General features: G+C 28.3%; 1 protein-coding gene across 4 annotated transcripts; it reads right to left on the reverse strand.

The window, feature by feature from the left end:
* Positions 1 to 578: 578 nt before the first annotated feature.
* Positions 579 to 17,324, reverse strand: rl (Mitogen-activated protein kinase rl). 4 transcript variants are annotated; one of them, XM_065499503.1, is made up of 9 exons: positions 17,186 to 17,324; positions 15,646 to 16,089; positions 14,788 to 15,582; positions 4,964 to 5,090; positions 4,753 to 4,863; positions 4,540 to 4,674; positions 4,184 to 4,468; positions 3,915 to 4,103; positions 579 to 1,729 (listed from the first exon to the last, which is right to left on the reverse strand). In XM_065499503.1, the coding sequence occupies exons 3-9, from the start codon at positions 14,988 to 14,990 to the stop codon at positions 1,601 to 1,603; spliced, it is 1,179 nt and encodes a 392-aa protein (XP_065355575.1). In that variant the 5' UTR covers positions 14,991 to 15,582; positions 15,646 to 16,089; positions 17,186 to 17,324; the 3' UTR covers positions 579 to 1,600. The 4 variants fall into 4 exon arrangements, with proteins under 4 accessions (XP_065355575.1, XP_065355576.1, XP_065355574.1 ...); XM_065499504.1 differs by having other exon boundaries at positions 14,788 to 15,027; positions 15,119 to 16,089; XM_065499502.1 differs by having other exon boundaries at positions 14,788 to 16,089.
* Positions 17,325 to 17,554: the final 230 nt, after the last annotated feature.

The raw sequence follows: 17,554 nt of genomic DNA on the forward strand, positions 1-17,554 counted from the left end.
TTTCCACTATTCGCTCGGTTTTCAGAACAGGGCGGATAAATTTAGGTTTCTTTATTTTCTACTCTGCGAACGTAAATAGAAAAAAGTTTTTGATATAGAGGAACATTCGCTCGCTTTGCGTTTCTTTCGAGATCAAGGAAAAATATGCATAACATCAACAATAAGCAAATATAAACAATTTTTCCATATTATGATAATATGAATATGTTAATTTTTTTAAGATTCCTAAAAAAAATGTTTAATTTTTGAGGTGTTTTTTGTTGTTTTTACATTAAAAAGTCAAATTATCGAATAATTCAAAAAATGTGTATAACGTGATAACTCGAACAATTTAAAACCTATTATTCGAATTATTTGTTTTATTTGAACACAAGAAAAAGTGAATAATTTGGATCCCCTAATGAATATTTAATTCTTTAAGAATCAACATGTTATGAGTTCCGGTCAGTAATCAATTACCTTCTATAGTACTTTTAAACTTTTCTTCAAACAATCTAAGAGTGTTGTATGAAAAAAAAGAGAGAGAGTGAGGGTGTAACAATAGAGAGTAAGATAAAATAATAAAATGTTTGTAAAAGTGTGTTTGTTTGATTTGTTTAATATTTGAAATGTATATTAATATAGTAAATTGTATAATATTTATGTTTTTTGTTTTGTTTTCAATTCATTAAAAACGTTTCTTTTTGTTTTTTTTTGTTTGCCATACTTTAATATTATAATATATATTTTGTTTTTTTATGATTTAAAATTCTAAAAATACAAATAAATCGCGTGCACTTTTCATCTTTGTTTTTAATAGGTTTTTGTTTCGATTTATGTTTGTTGTTTTTTTTAATATGAAGACAATAATTACAATTATAATAATAATTAGAATAATTTGCATGTTTTGTTTGTTTTTGATTTAACTACACTCACAAAATGATTGAACATTAACCCAAAATAAAAAGGAAAGAATTACTTTTTATAACTTATTGTTAGTTAAAAATAAACATATAATAATAAAAATAAAAAATAATAATATAAAAAAACGAAATAATTATGTTTTTTAAGAAGTAAGAAATACGAACATTTGAATACAATGGAAAGAAAGAGAAAGTACAATTAAATATGTATATTTATTATTTATTTATGTATGTTGGTTTTTTGTTTGTTTGTTTGTTTTGTTTGTTTGTATATGTTTAAGATCACAATGATGGTGAAGCACTAAATTTTTAAAACATTTTCAGTAGCAGCAGCATCAACAGCAATTGGAGCACTCACGCGGTGGCAACAATTCTCATCTACATCATTTTCCATTTAGCACAGTATCAATAATAATATTTTGTTTTAATTTCTCAAATATTATAAAATTAAATATTTGTTTTCTTTTTTTGTTTGTTTTGTATTGCAATGCGAATGATAGAAGTTGATGTGATTGATGGTGATTGGAAACACTATGTAGTAGAACAAATAGTGTGTAGTGTATTTTGTTGTATGTATAAATAAAAAATGCAGGTTACGTTGTTGTTTTTTCTTGTATGTTTTGTGTTTTTGTTGTTTGTTGTGGTTTTCTAAATATTTTTTCACTTGGCTCCTTATTAAAGTCTTAAATGTTAGAACTTTATACCGCTTGCTGATCTGGTTGTCGTTCTTTGAACTTAAGAGTTTCTTCGAAAATTAATGTTTTTAATGTTTCTCTTGGAAGATCGTCGAGTTCCATGCCAATTCGGAAGGGTACTTCAGCAACGGGCTATATAAAATAAACGGAAAATTTATATTTATTATTAATATTCAAAATGTTTAACATTCGAACTTAAATACAGATTTAGTTTATACTTATGTATTTGATCATAAAATATATTATATGTTTCAGACCATTTAAAAAATGTATGTAAAATCGGATCTCGATTCCTTTTTAAAATTGTTCAGTGAATTTATCCAAATAATACATACATATGTATATAAATAACAAAAATTTACTAAAATAAATGTCAGTGAATTTATCAATAATTGGGAAATTTTGTGCAATTCTTACTAAAATATTAATTATGCATTCCCGTATAACTTCTTAGAAAAAAATAGTTTCCCAAAATATTCGATTGATGATGAATTTTTAGGCCAATATCTTCGGTATTTAATTATTCAATATTTTTTATGTCGGGTTAATCAACTTTTTTTCTGATACTGGCCGATACAATCAAAATTTCTTTGTTGTAAATGCGATTGAAATATTATTAATTTGAAAAAAAAAAATATATTCCTGCTAATATTACTATTTTCCAACTATTTTCCAGTATTTTTTCTTGTAAAAAACAACATTCCAGAAAATATTTCCAAAAATCAAATGAGTAGTGGTTTTTTGCTCATATCTCTGTGATTAATGAACCAAATTTTATGATTAACGATTAATAACTTTTCTTTAATACAAAAATAATAGAACATTTTCACTACTACAAAATAACATACATATAAATACCGAAATTGTACAGTATTATAATTTTCAAAAATTAACAACATCCCTCTAATGACACGACAATGTTGAATTTATTGGGTTTTCACTAAAATTTTAACCACTTCGGTTGACTTTTGTACATATTTTTCCATATTTTTTGCTGGGTAATTCCAAGAATGACAATTACAAACATAAAAAAATCGATTAATTAATTCATAGAATTTACTAAAATCTTAATTCAGAATTTAATTTTTTTTTAGTTTCATTCAAAGGCTTTTATTTAAATAGAATTAATTTGTTGTTGATTTAATTAATGAGCAATTAATTCATAATAGAATTTATTGATGCTATGAATCAAATTAGTTTCATTTATCAAATTACGTTAATTGGATGAATTTTAGAAAGACGCGAAAGAATTATAGTGTAAGTGCTTCAAAAGATTTATATAACACCCACATGTGAGATTTGATGTGTAGGTACTGAAGGTCCTGTGTTATTTGAATGTAAGGTTGAGTCGAATCCTAATCACTTTGTCATTTTGATCGAATATTACAGCATTTGATGTTTATATTGCAATGAATTCCATTAAATATAATGCTACAGGTTATAATACGATAACTATGAAGTTTTTAAAAATTATTATTCATCATATCTTTGTCAATAGATTAATAAAATTATTACAGTTTCTATATTTTAAAAAATAATAATTACTGTACAGATAAATAATTCAAAATGCTAATAGCATTTTACCATCAATTTCGAAAATCGTGGTAAATATTATTAAATTAGATTATTTCCCACAAGTTCATTACTAATAGCTCTAACTGACTCAATAAGAACTAAACCTGACCGCCATGAGAATTGTACTATGGTTTTTCTGATTCTATCAAAGGCCTTTGATAGAGTCAATCATATGATTCTTATAAAAAAACTTATAGACACAATTAATTTCTCTAAGACTGCTAGTAGATTAAGTAGATTATTGGAACTGTTACTTCTGGGGTTCCTCATGGCTCAGTTCTGGGTCCAATTCAGTTTTTAATGTATTTGAATGATTGTATTTCATTAATGGATAATGATATGCGCAAATCATTTTTTTGCAGATGAAATATTTCTTCTTTTTGATGAAGAGTTTAATGATCATTTAAACTTTATATTAAATTGGATGAACTCTAATGATCTTAGTGTAAATTTAAATAAAACAAATGCCATATATTTTCATTAACCAAATCATGACATCTTAAATTCTAAAATTTACATTGATAACACGACTATTAAGAATTTTTACTATATCAAATTGCTCGGCATTATTTGGAGTCCATAATAAACTTGCACATTGATTGGCTTTCTACGAAAACATGTCTGACATTAAGGAGAGGCTTTATTCTTTTAAAGCTATAACATTTATCTTTTCTTATATTCACAACTACAATTGGTTGGCTCGTTATATTGCAATAAAATTTCACATTTTACTTTAACTTACCTCATCTCCTGGATCGTAATACTGTTCCAAATAAGGATGCGCTAATGCTTCTTCAACGGGTATTCTATTGTGAGGATTGAACGTTAACATTTTACCCAGTAAATCTAAAGCCAATGGGTCGGCATTGGGGAATAGCCGGGACCATGGCACTTTTGGTTTAAATGGTAATGACTCCAAATAGTTGCGGGCCTAAAAGACAACAAAACAACAACAGCAAATTAATTGCAATATTAAATATTTGCAAATTTTTTTTTTTTTTTTTAATTTACCTTTTCATTTATAATACACTCTAGATCCTCTTTGGAGGGTGATCCTAATACACCTAATATGTGATTTAATTGATCTAAATAATGTTTGCCTGGGAAAATGGGTCTATTGCTAAGCATTTCTGCTAAAATGCAACCTACTGACCAAATATCTATTGATTTGGTATAGCCCTTTGAGTTGAGCATAATTTCTGGTGCACGATACCAACGTGTGGCCACATATTCGGTAAGAAAACCAGTGTGATCATGTTCGGGATCAGCAACACGGGCTAGACCAAAATCGCATATCTACAAATAAATTAAGACAATAGCATTAGTTTAGAAGGTTCAATTTCGAATATACAATAAGAGAAACTTACTTTCAAATCGCACGTTGTATTTAATAATAAATTGCTTGGTTTCAAATCTCTATGCAATACATTGGCCGAGTGTATGTATTTTAAGCCACGCAATATTTGATATAGAAAATAGCAGATGTGATCATTGCTTAGCCTCTGCAATTATTATAAACATAAATTTAAGTTTAATGTACAATTGATGAAATTTTGAATTTATATAATTTTAGAACTTACCTGAGTTTTAAGTAATTTATATAGATCAGTCTCCATTAAACACTGTACAATATATACATCACGCATTTGTTCTATACTGTCCACACGCAGAATATCACGTATATCAATGATCTGAGATTGAAATTTAAAACAAACAAAAAATACAATACAAAATTTATTTATTATTCTTTTCCATGTTTAATTATTTAGTTTAATGCAAATTTATACTTACATTTTCATGTTTGAAACGAGTTAGAATTTTGATTTCACGCAACGTACGCTGACAATATGTTTGATGTTCAAATGGTGATATCTTTTTAATCGCCACCTTTGTATTTGTTAGTGTATCACAGGCAGATCTAAAAAGTAAAGTGAATGACACAGAGAATGTAAGTTTATTTCAAACATTTTGAATATAATTAGACTTAAAATAGAATGTGTACACGAACTTTTAACAGAGCTCTAACCAATCTAAATAGGTATTCTGAACTTTTTACTAAGAACATTTATTGAACAATATTTTTAAAGCTATTTAAAACTAGTAATTCACAGATGTTTAAATAAAACAAATAAAAAAATACACATTTCTACCATATTTTTTTCTCTTCCACCACATACAAAAATTTTAATCGCAAAATGACCTCGAAATAATTTACGATTATTTTGTTCCTAAGTTCTTCAAACGATGAAGTTCCAAATCATAGAGAATTATACATAGAGACGAGTATAATACAAATCATGTCTCATACAACAACAAAATAGCATGTATTTTGTTGCAAGAGATAGGTTTTTGACAACAAACTTAGATTTTTGACAATTACGTCTCGTTTCTATTTAAAAATCTAAAGAATTTTTATAATCATTTTGCAATATTTCAGATAAAATAAAGTTTTTTTATTGCATTAATAATTGGACTTTATTTTGAAAATTAACAGGGCTATACGTCACTGAAAAGTCCTTTGAAATACAGAGATATATGTAGTTGAAACAAAAGTTGGACTCGTCTTTTCGAACATTCCTACTTTTTAAATTTTTGACTTTTGTTAATTTATAAAACGTTGACTTTTCATCTTTTTCATTTAAATCATTTAAAAGTGTTTCCTCATAGAAAATCATTAAATTTTGTTAAAATATAACAAATTGATAATACAAATAAATTAATAAAATTAATCTTAAAACAGTGATGTTTATTTTATCACAGAATATTCGTCATTCGAATACTTTTAATAATAATTTAAAATATATATACGCTTTGGATGTCAAAGGAATATAGAAAACAAAACTTTTCCTAGTATTTTTGTTGCGATTCGGTAGCATTTTGGTAGCTCTATGTTTAGTGCAAAATATGGATTTCATCGAGTTTAAGTTTCCATAATGATAGTTATAAACTTGTGGTAACGAACGTACGCAAAATAGAAGTCAACTTTGGCTTGTAAAATCTAAAAAACTGCGAAATGGAACGGAATATTTTAAAGCGATTAATTTATTTTAAAAGTGTATTAATGTAGGTCTCTATCCGGTATTTACACATTAAAATATCTCTATTGGTTTTTGTTTAATTGGCTTAAGTACCGGTTGCGAACGTACCATGTTTCCATATGTTTTTTTATTATTATTAGAATTTCTTTAACAAACAAGTAAGAAAGTATCGTCGGTCAAGTCCGACCATTTAATACCCCACAGTAAGTAAATGAGCAAAAAATATTTTTCTTTTAAAAATTCAATCATTTATATTCGTAAGTTATTTTCGAAGTGGGCCTTATATGGGAGCTTTGACCAATTATAGACCGATCACCATAGTTTATGTCTATATCAAAGTTATTTATGTTGAATTTTATATGTATACCAACATTTTTATGAGATTTATGAACGTTAAAGTGATTTACGGAAGCAGGTCTTATATGGGAGCAATGATTAATTATGGACCGATCATAATAAAATTTGGTGACATGAATTCGGTATATATAACACTTAATTGGAACAATATTTGTGTAGATACCTTCATAAATTAGGTGAGCCAGGTTTCAATAGGCTTCGTCCTTGGGCCGAAAAAATATATGTACCATATTATATCGAAATATCTTCAATAAAAAACGATGATTATCGACATTTTATTTGACTAATCAGAGGAAATGCCCATTTATACATACTATGTATAAATACATTTATATATATATATTGGTTCCTGTTGTTCCTATAAGGAGCATAGGAGCATAAATACATTTTAGCTTAATATAAATATGAAGGAATTTTATTGGCTGAATGTTTAGGTAACCAGTTTAATCTGTAATTTCAGATTTTATTTATTTATTGCACAGATAGTTTGTGACGCCCAACATAGAATTTGAGATATAGTGGCAAGATGGAGGGACTGTATCCAAGACTGACGTATTTTAAATGAATCGAGAATAAAATATCGATTAGAAACCAATGAGTTCAGAAGCCTCCTGCTTGGTGACTCAGGCTACAAACTAACGCCATACTTTCCTTTTTCTAACGTTAAAGTTGTCATTATAGCTTTATCTGTTATACGTAATATTTTTCACTATTTGTATATTTTTAACGTATTAAATAGACAAGTTATCATGCACTTTATAAAAACAATATTTTATTTCAAGCACGGCGAGTATTTTATTATTTAATATTCATTGTTTTGCTGCACTATGATTGAAGTAAAATTTTTAAAAACTGAACCGAAAATGCAAGCTTATGACAAACGTTATCCGATCATCCGTTATCCGACATTTGCAAATTTAATGAACAAAAATAAAAATCGTTTTAAAAAAAAAATAGGGTATTAACAGTTCATCGGTTAACCGATTAATTTAGGACGGTTAACTGTTCGAATAATTTGAAATAGCCGATTTTCAAATAACAAATAAACCGATTATTTTGTGTCGATTAATTCATGGTATGAATTCATAACAGATGGATTCGTTGACAATGTCGCTAAATAGTCACCAAAATAGTCGACAAAACTGGTGACTTGGAGACACTTGTCCCCAGGTTTCCTTCAGGGAACTAACATATTTAATTTACATGTATTTGAAACTTTGTTTGTATTTACATACATGTATAGACGAAACTTTTTTTTTGAAATGATCAAAATTAATCAAAAAATTATTAAAAAAAATTAATCAAAATTTTTTGTTTTCAATGGAATATAAAGTTGCCTTTTAATGAGTAAGTTAAACCTACGAAAGATTACTTACCTATTTTGATGTTTTGAGGTGCCCCAACACAATTGTAAATAAAAAAATGGCCTATTTTTCATATGGTCACTAAACAATTTTATACTTTACTAGCTGACCCGGTGCGCTTCGCCACCCCAATTAGAAGAAAGAAATAGTACTATCAAGTCTCACTTTGTGAATCTAATTGAAAATGTCTAATTTCATATTTCTAGGTCCATTATTATAGAAAATGCAAAATGTGTTCCTAATTTAAAATTTTTAGGTTTATCATTATAAAATATTCAAAAAGTACCATTGCAATAAGGAAATATGTAGTACCATTGATTAAATTCGCATTCACTAAACCATAACCCGTCAAGTTTAAATTTTAGATTTGTATATCATTTCCTATATTATATTATCAACTAATTTTGTTTCTATAATATATAATATTTAATAAATTATCACAAAACCGAAACCGCGGTTTTGAAATTCTTCGATTTTTTGGAAACTCTAGGTCCATTATTATAGGAAATTCAAAAAAGTACCATGAGAATAAAGAAAAAGTATGCCCTTGAAATTTTACTCACTTGGGACCATATACGCCTAATTTCATATTTCTATGTCCACATTATTACAAAAAATTAAAAAAGTACCATTAGAATATATAAAAAGTACCAAAAATCACCCGCTTGTGGTTGCCCACTCACTCGGGTCCATATAAGATTAATTTCATGGCTTTAGGTTCATTAGTGAAAAAATTACAAAAAGTACCATTCGAATAAAGAAAAAGTACTAAAAAGTCTATTGTTATAGAAAATTCAAAAAAGTACCATTAGAAATAAAAAAATTACCAAAAAGTCTCCCCATATATGGTCCTCACTTAGGACCATATACGCTTAATTTCATATTTGTATGTCCATTATTACAGAAAATTCAAAAAGTACCATTAGAATATAGAAAAAGTACCAAAAAGCAGCCACTTGTGGATTCCCACTCACTCAGGCCCATGTAAGCTTTATGTCATGTTTCTGGGTTCATTGGTGAAGAAATTTCAAAAAGTACCATTCGAATTAAGAAGAAGTGCCAAAAAGTCGCCCCTTAGAATTTTCACTCACTTAGGACCATATATGCTTAATTTCATGTTTCTAAGTCATTGTCATATAAAATTGAAAAAGTACCATTAGATGAATAAAAAAGTACCTATGGTTCAGTTCTCACATTTTGGTACCCAAATATTATACCCTATTCCTAACACTAACTTCACTCAGATACATATCAGCTAACTTTAATGTCGATAACTGAAATAATTTAAAACCCCTCAAGTTTGAAATTTAAAAATATTCCATTTTGCCAAAATTGTAATGTCTCAAAATATTAAAATCTGTGTTAATGTGCCCAAGAATAAATATGTTTTAAAAAAAGTACCAAAAAAAGTACTGTTTACCCGAATTTGGCCCAATATGCACCTTGGTACTCGAGTTCCAAATAACACCCTGTTAGTTAATTTTTGTATGAATCCAGGAACCAACGTTAAAAAAATTATCAATATTGGCTTAATAATTTCAAATATAATGTATTTTCCCGATTTTATCCCCTTTTTGGTACCTTTTATCCCCATTGAGGTGGTAAAATTTTATTCAAATAAATTTCTGTAACGTGGTGGGAGCTCATAATAAAATATTCGTATGTCTATGTCAAATTATTGAAAAACATATTTTATGAAAAAGTACCAAAAATAAACACAATTTTTATCCCTTAAGGGTTCGAATTTCAAAAAAGTACCAAACTTATATTTTTTATTTTTTGATAAGTAAATAATACGATTTACAATCTGATTCTATGTTTATTGGTTTAATGCCCAGTTTTTGACTTGTTATTTAAATACGTATTTAGTTAATTTTAACTTAAAATTAAGTTGTATTTAAATACAGTTTGAGTTTTTCAGTGCTACATAATTTGTCTTATTTAAATAAGATAAAAGTATGGTAGCACTACTAAATATCAAAAAATTTTATTAAACAATAAAATTATTGGTAGGAAAATGCACAAAAGAAGCTCCAATTGCCCCGCATCGGAATTGTAGTTTTTGCAAGACGCTTTTTTTAGCAAGACGCTGTTGTTTGTTTTTTTTTTACTACAATAGAGTGAAAAAAAACCAAACAACAAAAGTCAGCTGTCAAAAACATATGGTAGTTTATGAAACTTAAATAGAATTTAAATGGCCAACGTTGGCCATTTAAGTATCATTTAAAAAAGCACTGAGAAACTCATTTTCGTATTTAAATAGAACTTAAATATAATTCATATTTAAATACGAAGTCAAAAACTGGCTCTAAAAGATACATAGGGTGCCAAAAAAGTACCAAAATACAGTTTTTACCCGTTTTCTCCCCTAAAAGTTTAGAATTTCGCAAAAGTACGAAACACCTGTCAGCTTATTTTTTGAATGGAGTAACATGCAATTTTAAGATTTTTTGTATCTTTATTACTTTTGAAGATATAAGGTTACCGAATTTACCCGTTTTTACCCTTTTTACCCCCTAAACGTTCGAATTTCCAAAAATCCCTTATCGGATCGTTTTGGGGAGGGAGCAACCCACCGTTTTTCGTGATTCTAGCTTCAGCTGTTTGGGCTGTGCGATGATGAATCAGTCAGTCAGTGAGTTTATGTAGAAATATAAACTTTATAAACTTTATTTTATGTTGAAATATTTTTATGTATTGTTAGGTCAATATAATTATATCCAATAATTAAAAAAACAACACATTTTTACTTGAAAAACTAAATTCATATTTCATACGTATTACAACCCACATATGTATGCCGAAGTGGGTATTTTTATACCAAAGCTACATCGTACTTGTAGCTTAGGAAAGTGGGCCTAATCACTTGGTTATTTTTTTTTTACTGATAGAGGACATCCAAGGCTACTAGACATAAGGAGGGCATTGGGGACTTCCACTCCCCCCGTTTTATAGGGCCATTTATTTTTGTATTATTATAATGATGTGGGGGCACCTCTATATATACGATCCACCAAATGAAATTTTTTGTGTATATTTTGTGTATAGGAGTTAAAAAAGGTATTCAAAAGCGATTACGAAAATAAATAAAAATCGCTCCACCCTAATATACAATCAGCGAGAGAGTTTATTTTTCCTAGAAAAGTTTTATTAAATCTAAAGAAAAAAATCGTTTAAATTATAATCTTTTTATAAAAAAAACCCTAAAAAACTCACACATCGCTCATTTGCTGCAACAACGTCATAATTCAAAAAAAGTCGTTTCGAGAAAAACGTCTTTGAATATTTTATGACATTTTACTATTTCTTAAATACATTTTCAACAAATCATGCGATTTCAGAAATATAAATAGTAGATGTTAATATCTTTCTAATCTGTACTTATTTTTACTTATCAAATATACGAGAAAACATGAATTTTAATTTTGAAGTTTACAACAAAAAACACTCTCACACAAAAAATAATTGATGAACTAATGAAAGATTATAGAACAGCGCATATTTTTTTTACTCAGTTCATAAAACACGGATTTTGAGTTATGACGTTGTTGCAGCAAATAGGCGATATGTTTACAAAAATGATCTCAAATACCTCATTTGCTGTTTTTTATGTTTTTGTACACAAAATTCATTGTTGTATTTTCAATTTAAAATGAAAATAGAAATTATTCGATTAATCGAATAATTTAAAATTAACCGATTATTAACCGAATAAATCTAAACCTTGATAAATTATTTGCTCGATTAACCGATTAAACCAGAAACCCGATTAATTGAATACCCTAATAAAAAGCATCATTGTATAATTTTTTTTAAAACTTAAATCGATTATTGAGCCGTTGTGCTAACTTATATTTACTTAGCTAAACTCAAAAATATATTTCTAAAATTCATGTATGTATATCGGAATTCAAATTTTTAGAATGCATGTAAGTAATATTGGGCCTTTTCGGAAATGCATAACTGCGCTGCATCTGCAAATGTCTTGAGTTCTAAAAAGCAACAGTGAAGCAGATGATGCACAAAAAACCATCAAACAAGCATCACAAAAATGTCTGATGCATTGTCTGCGCATCAGCATAAGCTGATGCATAAGCTCATGCATTTCCGAAAAGGCCCATTAAAGACTAGATGCCTTATTCATAATCAATTTTTAAATTTATTACAGGTTTATAAAACAAATTTTGTATGGAAATTCTGTTTTATAAACCTTTTATAAAATTAAAAATTGATTATGAATAAGGAGGTAGAAATTTTGGTTTTAATTGTTAAAACTAACGTAAAAGATAATTCTTTATTGCAATAGAGTTGACAATGTTTTTTTTACGCTAATACTTAATAAATCACTTAAATTATCCTAAAATGTTAAGGGTCTTATTTTCTAAATACCGGCGTAAGTGATAGTTTATATGGAAAACAAAAACAACAATTTTTAATATGTATTTTGTTTTTCATATAAAACTATCACTTGGCACCGGGATTTAGAAAAAAACCCCTAAATTAAAAAATATTTTTAAGCCGCGATAACTTCTGGGCCCGTATACCAAATTAATTTACGCCAATAGACTTTAAACACTGAAGTACTACTTTTATTCGTACAAAATGCTCGTTAAAAATCAAGATAAAATTTACTCAAATTTGAACAAAATTGTATTGCAAAATTGTATTGCAACTAACTTTACCTTGTGGATATTCACACATACAGATGTTAGCAACTGTTTTGTTATAATTATATTATCGTTAAGAATACGGCTGTCATTAAATGGAGTTTGAGTCACTATCTTTAAATGTCTTTATAACATATTGTGTTAATATTTTTACATTTATTTGTGTACTTTTTAATTATAGAATATGATCATGGTTTATTCACATGAAATTGTTAATAATAAAATTAATTTCGATTTGTCATATTGCCAAATATAGATCAGTCTGAACGAGTAAATAACTACACAGATCTTTAATAGCAGTTACTTTGTTGGATTTGTAGAATCCGAATGAAATAGGGGTTTTCAGTCCGAAACCGATTCCAACATAATATTCGGCATAATCCGAAACAAGAGGAAACTTTTTAAAAGTGCTACTTATTTCCGAAATAATTGTATTATCTCTTGTTTCTGCTCATTCAGTTCCTGCAGCACTTGATATACATTTTGGACTAAGTTCATATTGTAACCCACTGTTTTGACTGCTGTTTGGTCTCTGCCTATGGCTTCCACAAAATCTGGCTACTTTAATCTCCGATCAGCCAACACCATATCGTGTAGATACTTCAACTGTGCGTCCAGAACGTTCGGCATCTTCCGTGCTAGTACGGCCACAACGAAATTTAGTAAACCTCTTTTTACCATTGAAAGTGATGGTTCAGAATTTCCATAGTAATTATCAAGCTTAGCCTTGGTTTGAGTGAGGTTTTTTTCCGCAAAAAAATAAAGCTTAATAAGCATACGTAATTCACTTTTCTCCATTTTGTAATATTGGTTTTAATAGTACCGCTAACGACTTCAAGGCAATAAAGAATGAATGTATGTGATGAGTAGATAATCTAATCCGAATAGGTAAAAAGCAATATGTGTTTCATAAAATTAAATTATCACCCCCAAACAATTCACGGCATCAACAAACTGAATACAACATTGTCAAATGAGATGTTCATAAAGTCATACGTAGTATTTCTAGCAAACCCTAAAACTATAACTCTTGTCCTGTTCGTGTTGAATTTAACTCTTTTTCGAAACGCCCAATTAGAAGCTTGTAGCAGAGTATAATTAATATTTGCCTCATGACAATCAAGAAATTGTTTATCACCTGGAAATATTAAATTTATATCGTCCACAAATATATTAGTTTGACATAGCAAGCTTCCAATATATTCATTAATATCATTCATGAATATTATGAATTTAATATTGCACTAAAACAATGTTTCGATATTGAGTTGCTGAAATTATAGCCAACGAATTGAAATCTATCAGGTATAATGAAGATATAAATGCAAAAAGTGAACGAAAAACTATGTTGTAGTTTTTAATGGACTCAAAAGGTTATCAGTGAAAACTTTAAAAAATAATTTTTTTAAATACAAAGGGTATATCTTCATAGGATACGGAAAATAAACTCGCTTATACAAATATGGTGAGAGAATAGAAGACAAAGAACTCAGACATAAACAAAAAACACTCGTCATGTGGAATCCACATAAACAAAAATAATTTTGTTACAATGTATATATGCAAATAATCATTTAGATTTATGGATGTATCGTTTTCAATCTCTGATTCGTATTAACATTCCATTTTTCATAAAAATATACTTATCGCCTTTTCACACTAAATTAACAATATGATAATTAGATTTTATAATACATATATCTTGTCTGATTTGCATGATATATGTACATTATTTATAGCGTATAGTGTAAGCATCCTAAAAAAATAATTGTCCATGTAGCCCTGAACTATTACCAAACAATTTCATCGTTATCCCATATGCCAAAAAATAAAATGCGTGGTGTGAATAGCCCAACTCAATATCACTGTGTTGGTGGTAAAAAAATTATAAAACAAATGTGTTTTATGTACGAAGAGCATTAGAAAATAATAATTTATATCTTAAAAAATGTGTTCAGTATCTTTACTATTGCATTATCTTTGTATTGAAATCTAACATTAATTCTAACCACTTGTACTTAGAGACTCAAGTAACATTAAAATTGTATAAGATTTTGCTATAAATTGAATTAAAAAAAAATATATACTAATATTTATGTTGTGTTATATAAGATGTCTTATCCTTGAATATCAAAAATTTAATAATAGCAGTAATTTACTCAAATAAATGAACAAAAGTTAATACTTACACCACCATACCATAAGCACCTTCACCAATGTAGGCCAAATGACGATAACGTGGACCAACTTCGAAAATTTGACCACGAATAACTTCGGCATTTGGATTATCCGAATGCACTATGGCTGCAGTAGCACCATTATTATTCGGTTGTTGCTGTGGCTGGCTGGAACAACCCGCTGCTGTTGGTGCACTAGCTGCTGCCTCGGCCATAGTTATATTCACTACTACAAATTACTTTGAGGAGACCCTTCAATAAGACAATTTTTATTGATGATGAATGACAATAATGTTCAACTGTTGTTGTGATGAGTCTTTAGAAAATAAATTAAATGAACAACCTGCGGCAGCAAATCAATATACAGATGTTGGAAATTGTTCTGCCTGTTTGTGTAAAACACTTTTTTTCGCTACTTCTGGCAAATTGTATTGTATGATGAAGACACGAAGTAGAGAAAATGTGAGAGAGAAAAAGTCCCAAAAAGGAATATGTAGAAACTTATGGGTAACGCCTAGCGTAGTACCAACAGGTATCTTTTGACAATTTTTCGCTTCTATTCTTAGGTTACGGTAAAGAGATTTACAACACCAGCACAACAACGTCGACGACGTTAGCAAAACAGCGCATACACCATACACACGCGTTCAAACACACGCATACACAAAGAGTTGGCCTTTTTTATGGGTTTTTGTTGCTATTGTTTGTAGAAATTTCAACACCCATACACACGACTTGGAAATAATAAAGTTGTTGGATGGTGGTTGCCGATTAGCTAGTTGTTGTTGCAACAAATCAAACAATTTTCTAAAATATAAATATTGTTAACAATATTCGTATTGAAATGTAGTGCCCTTTATGAGTTTATACCTTTGTATTTTGTTTGTATACTATGTGTTCTTCCTCCTCGGGTTGCACGCACACCTTATTAACGCGAACAGAAACAACAAACCAATAAATTCTATACAGGCAACACCCTCAACTTTTTTGAGTGAAGCCTTAAAATGTTGCTGGCTGTAAAGTGTGCGATTTCGTTTGTTTGTTGTTTGCTAGTTTGATTCGTTGATTGCTGCTTCTTTCTTCCTTGTTTGCTTTTGTCTGTTATTCCTCTCTCTCTCTTTGCTTTCTATTTTTTCGTTATTTTATTATATGTCGGTTCAGCCGTGGTGCTTTATTGTTGCTGTTATTATTCGTTTTCTTTTTGTAATTATTGTTGTTACTGCTGTTCTTTTTCTTTTATAACTTTCGTTCTCATTAACTTTTTATCTTAAATATTCAATGCTTTAACTGCTTTTGACTTTATTTAAATACGCACTAAAAAATAGAAACTAATTATTAAAAATGAATTAAGCATACACCAATCCGACGTATTTCTATAACTTTTTGACACTTTTGAGGTATTTGATTTTTTTTAACTAGCCAGCCAGACCCAAATCTGTTTTCAAGTATTATTTTGAGTGCTCTTTTCTATGTTTTGTGTACCTTTAGATGTGACAAATATCTATGGCAATTTAATTGATTTACTTTGATTAAATTGTTATAATTTAAATTATTATTTTTGGAAATTAACACAATTTTAAACTCGGCAAACAATTTTTAATTTCTATCTATGCGTATGCACTTTGGTCGCAAAATCAACACAATTTTTGTCACTAGATACATTCCTGTTCTGCTGCGTCTGCTCGTGAGTTTTTTTGACTTTTTTTACGACGAAAACAATGACGACGACGTCGATGTCGATGTCAACAACGACACTTGACAGCACCGAAAATTAAATAAACGACAATAAAGTATACAAAGGACTCTCAAAAATTCAAAAGCAGCTTTAAAAAAAATAATTTTCTTGTATTAGCTTTACTGTTGCTTTTTAGAATATATACATACATTATAATTATTAAGATTTGTACATTCCCCACTACTTCAATAGATGTAGGTTAGATAAAATAAAAAAACAACAGTTTTGTTTGTCATATTTTTTCCTTATTATCATTAAATTTAGAAAATTATTAGAAAGTGAGTCACAGTGCAAATATTTTTCAAGTGACAAACAAAAACCACAATTTTTTTTAATTTTTTTATGATCAGTATTCGGTCGTCTGTATTATAATTTACCGCACAACAACAAAATCACTTGAAAGATACAGATATAAAGTGGAGAGGTGTAGCCCCTAAAATAACAACTACGTTTGATATAATTTTCTGATAAAAATATTAAAAAAAACAATACAACTTATGTATATATTTAATAAACAATCCTTTAAACTTCACAATTAAACAATTTTATTAAATTTCCATCATTTTAGTTTATAGCGTTTGTTGGTTGGTCAACATTAACGAAACATTTTCATGAACATATTTTGCATTATCTTTTTACATTTTTATGGACTTTTTTCATAAAATTTTGAAATACCTATAACAATATTGAATTTTTCACACTTTAATATTATTTTCTTAATTAATTATCTTTAATAAAACATAATTATTCACACTTCACAAGAAATTTCTGCAGAAAACACGACTATGCATGGCCAAAAAATTACTGAATTGATGTAAAGAAAACAAAACGGAAAAAATGCAATTTTTTTGTTTAATATAACCTTGTGTGGTGAGTTTTAAATGGTATACAAATACACCGAAAAAATGGTTATCCAATTAATCAGAAAATTCATAGAAAAAACAGACTTGTTTCAACAATGTTTAATTTGTTTTTTTTTGGTTTTTTATGTGTTTCCTTTCTACAACAAAAATTAACAGTTTTGAATAAAGGACGTTTTTCAAT

Source organism: Calliphora vicina, chromosome 2 (assembly GCF_958450345.1).
Source record: "Calliphora vicina chromosome 2, idCalVici1.1, whole genome shotgun sequence".
NCBI classification, from domain to species: Eukaryota; Metazoa; Arthropoda; class Insecta; order Diptera; family Calliphoridae; genus Calliphora; species Calliphora vicina.

Coding starts and splice junctions, on each gene's coding strand:
- rl (XM_065499503.1), bottom strand. CDS start 14,990: ATGGCCGAGGCAGCAGCTAGTGCACCAACAGCAGCGGGTTGTTCCAGC. Junction 5,091..14,787: donor GGTGCTTATGGTATGGTGGT/GTAAGTATTAAC, acceptor TTTACTTTTTAG/ATCTGCCTGTGATACACTAA. Junction 1,730..3,914: donor ATTACGATCCAGGAGATGAG/GTAAGTTAAAGT, acceptor TATTTTATATAG/CCCGTTGCTGAAGTACCCTT.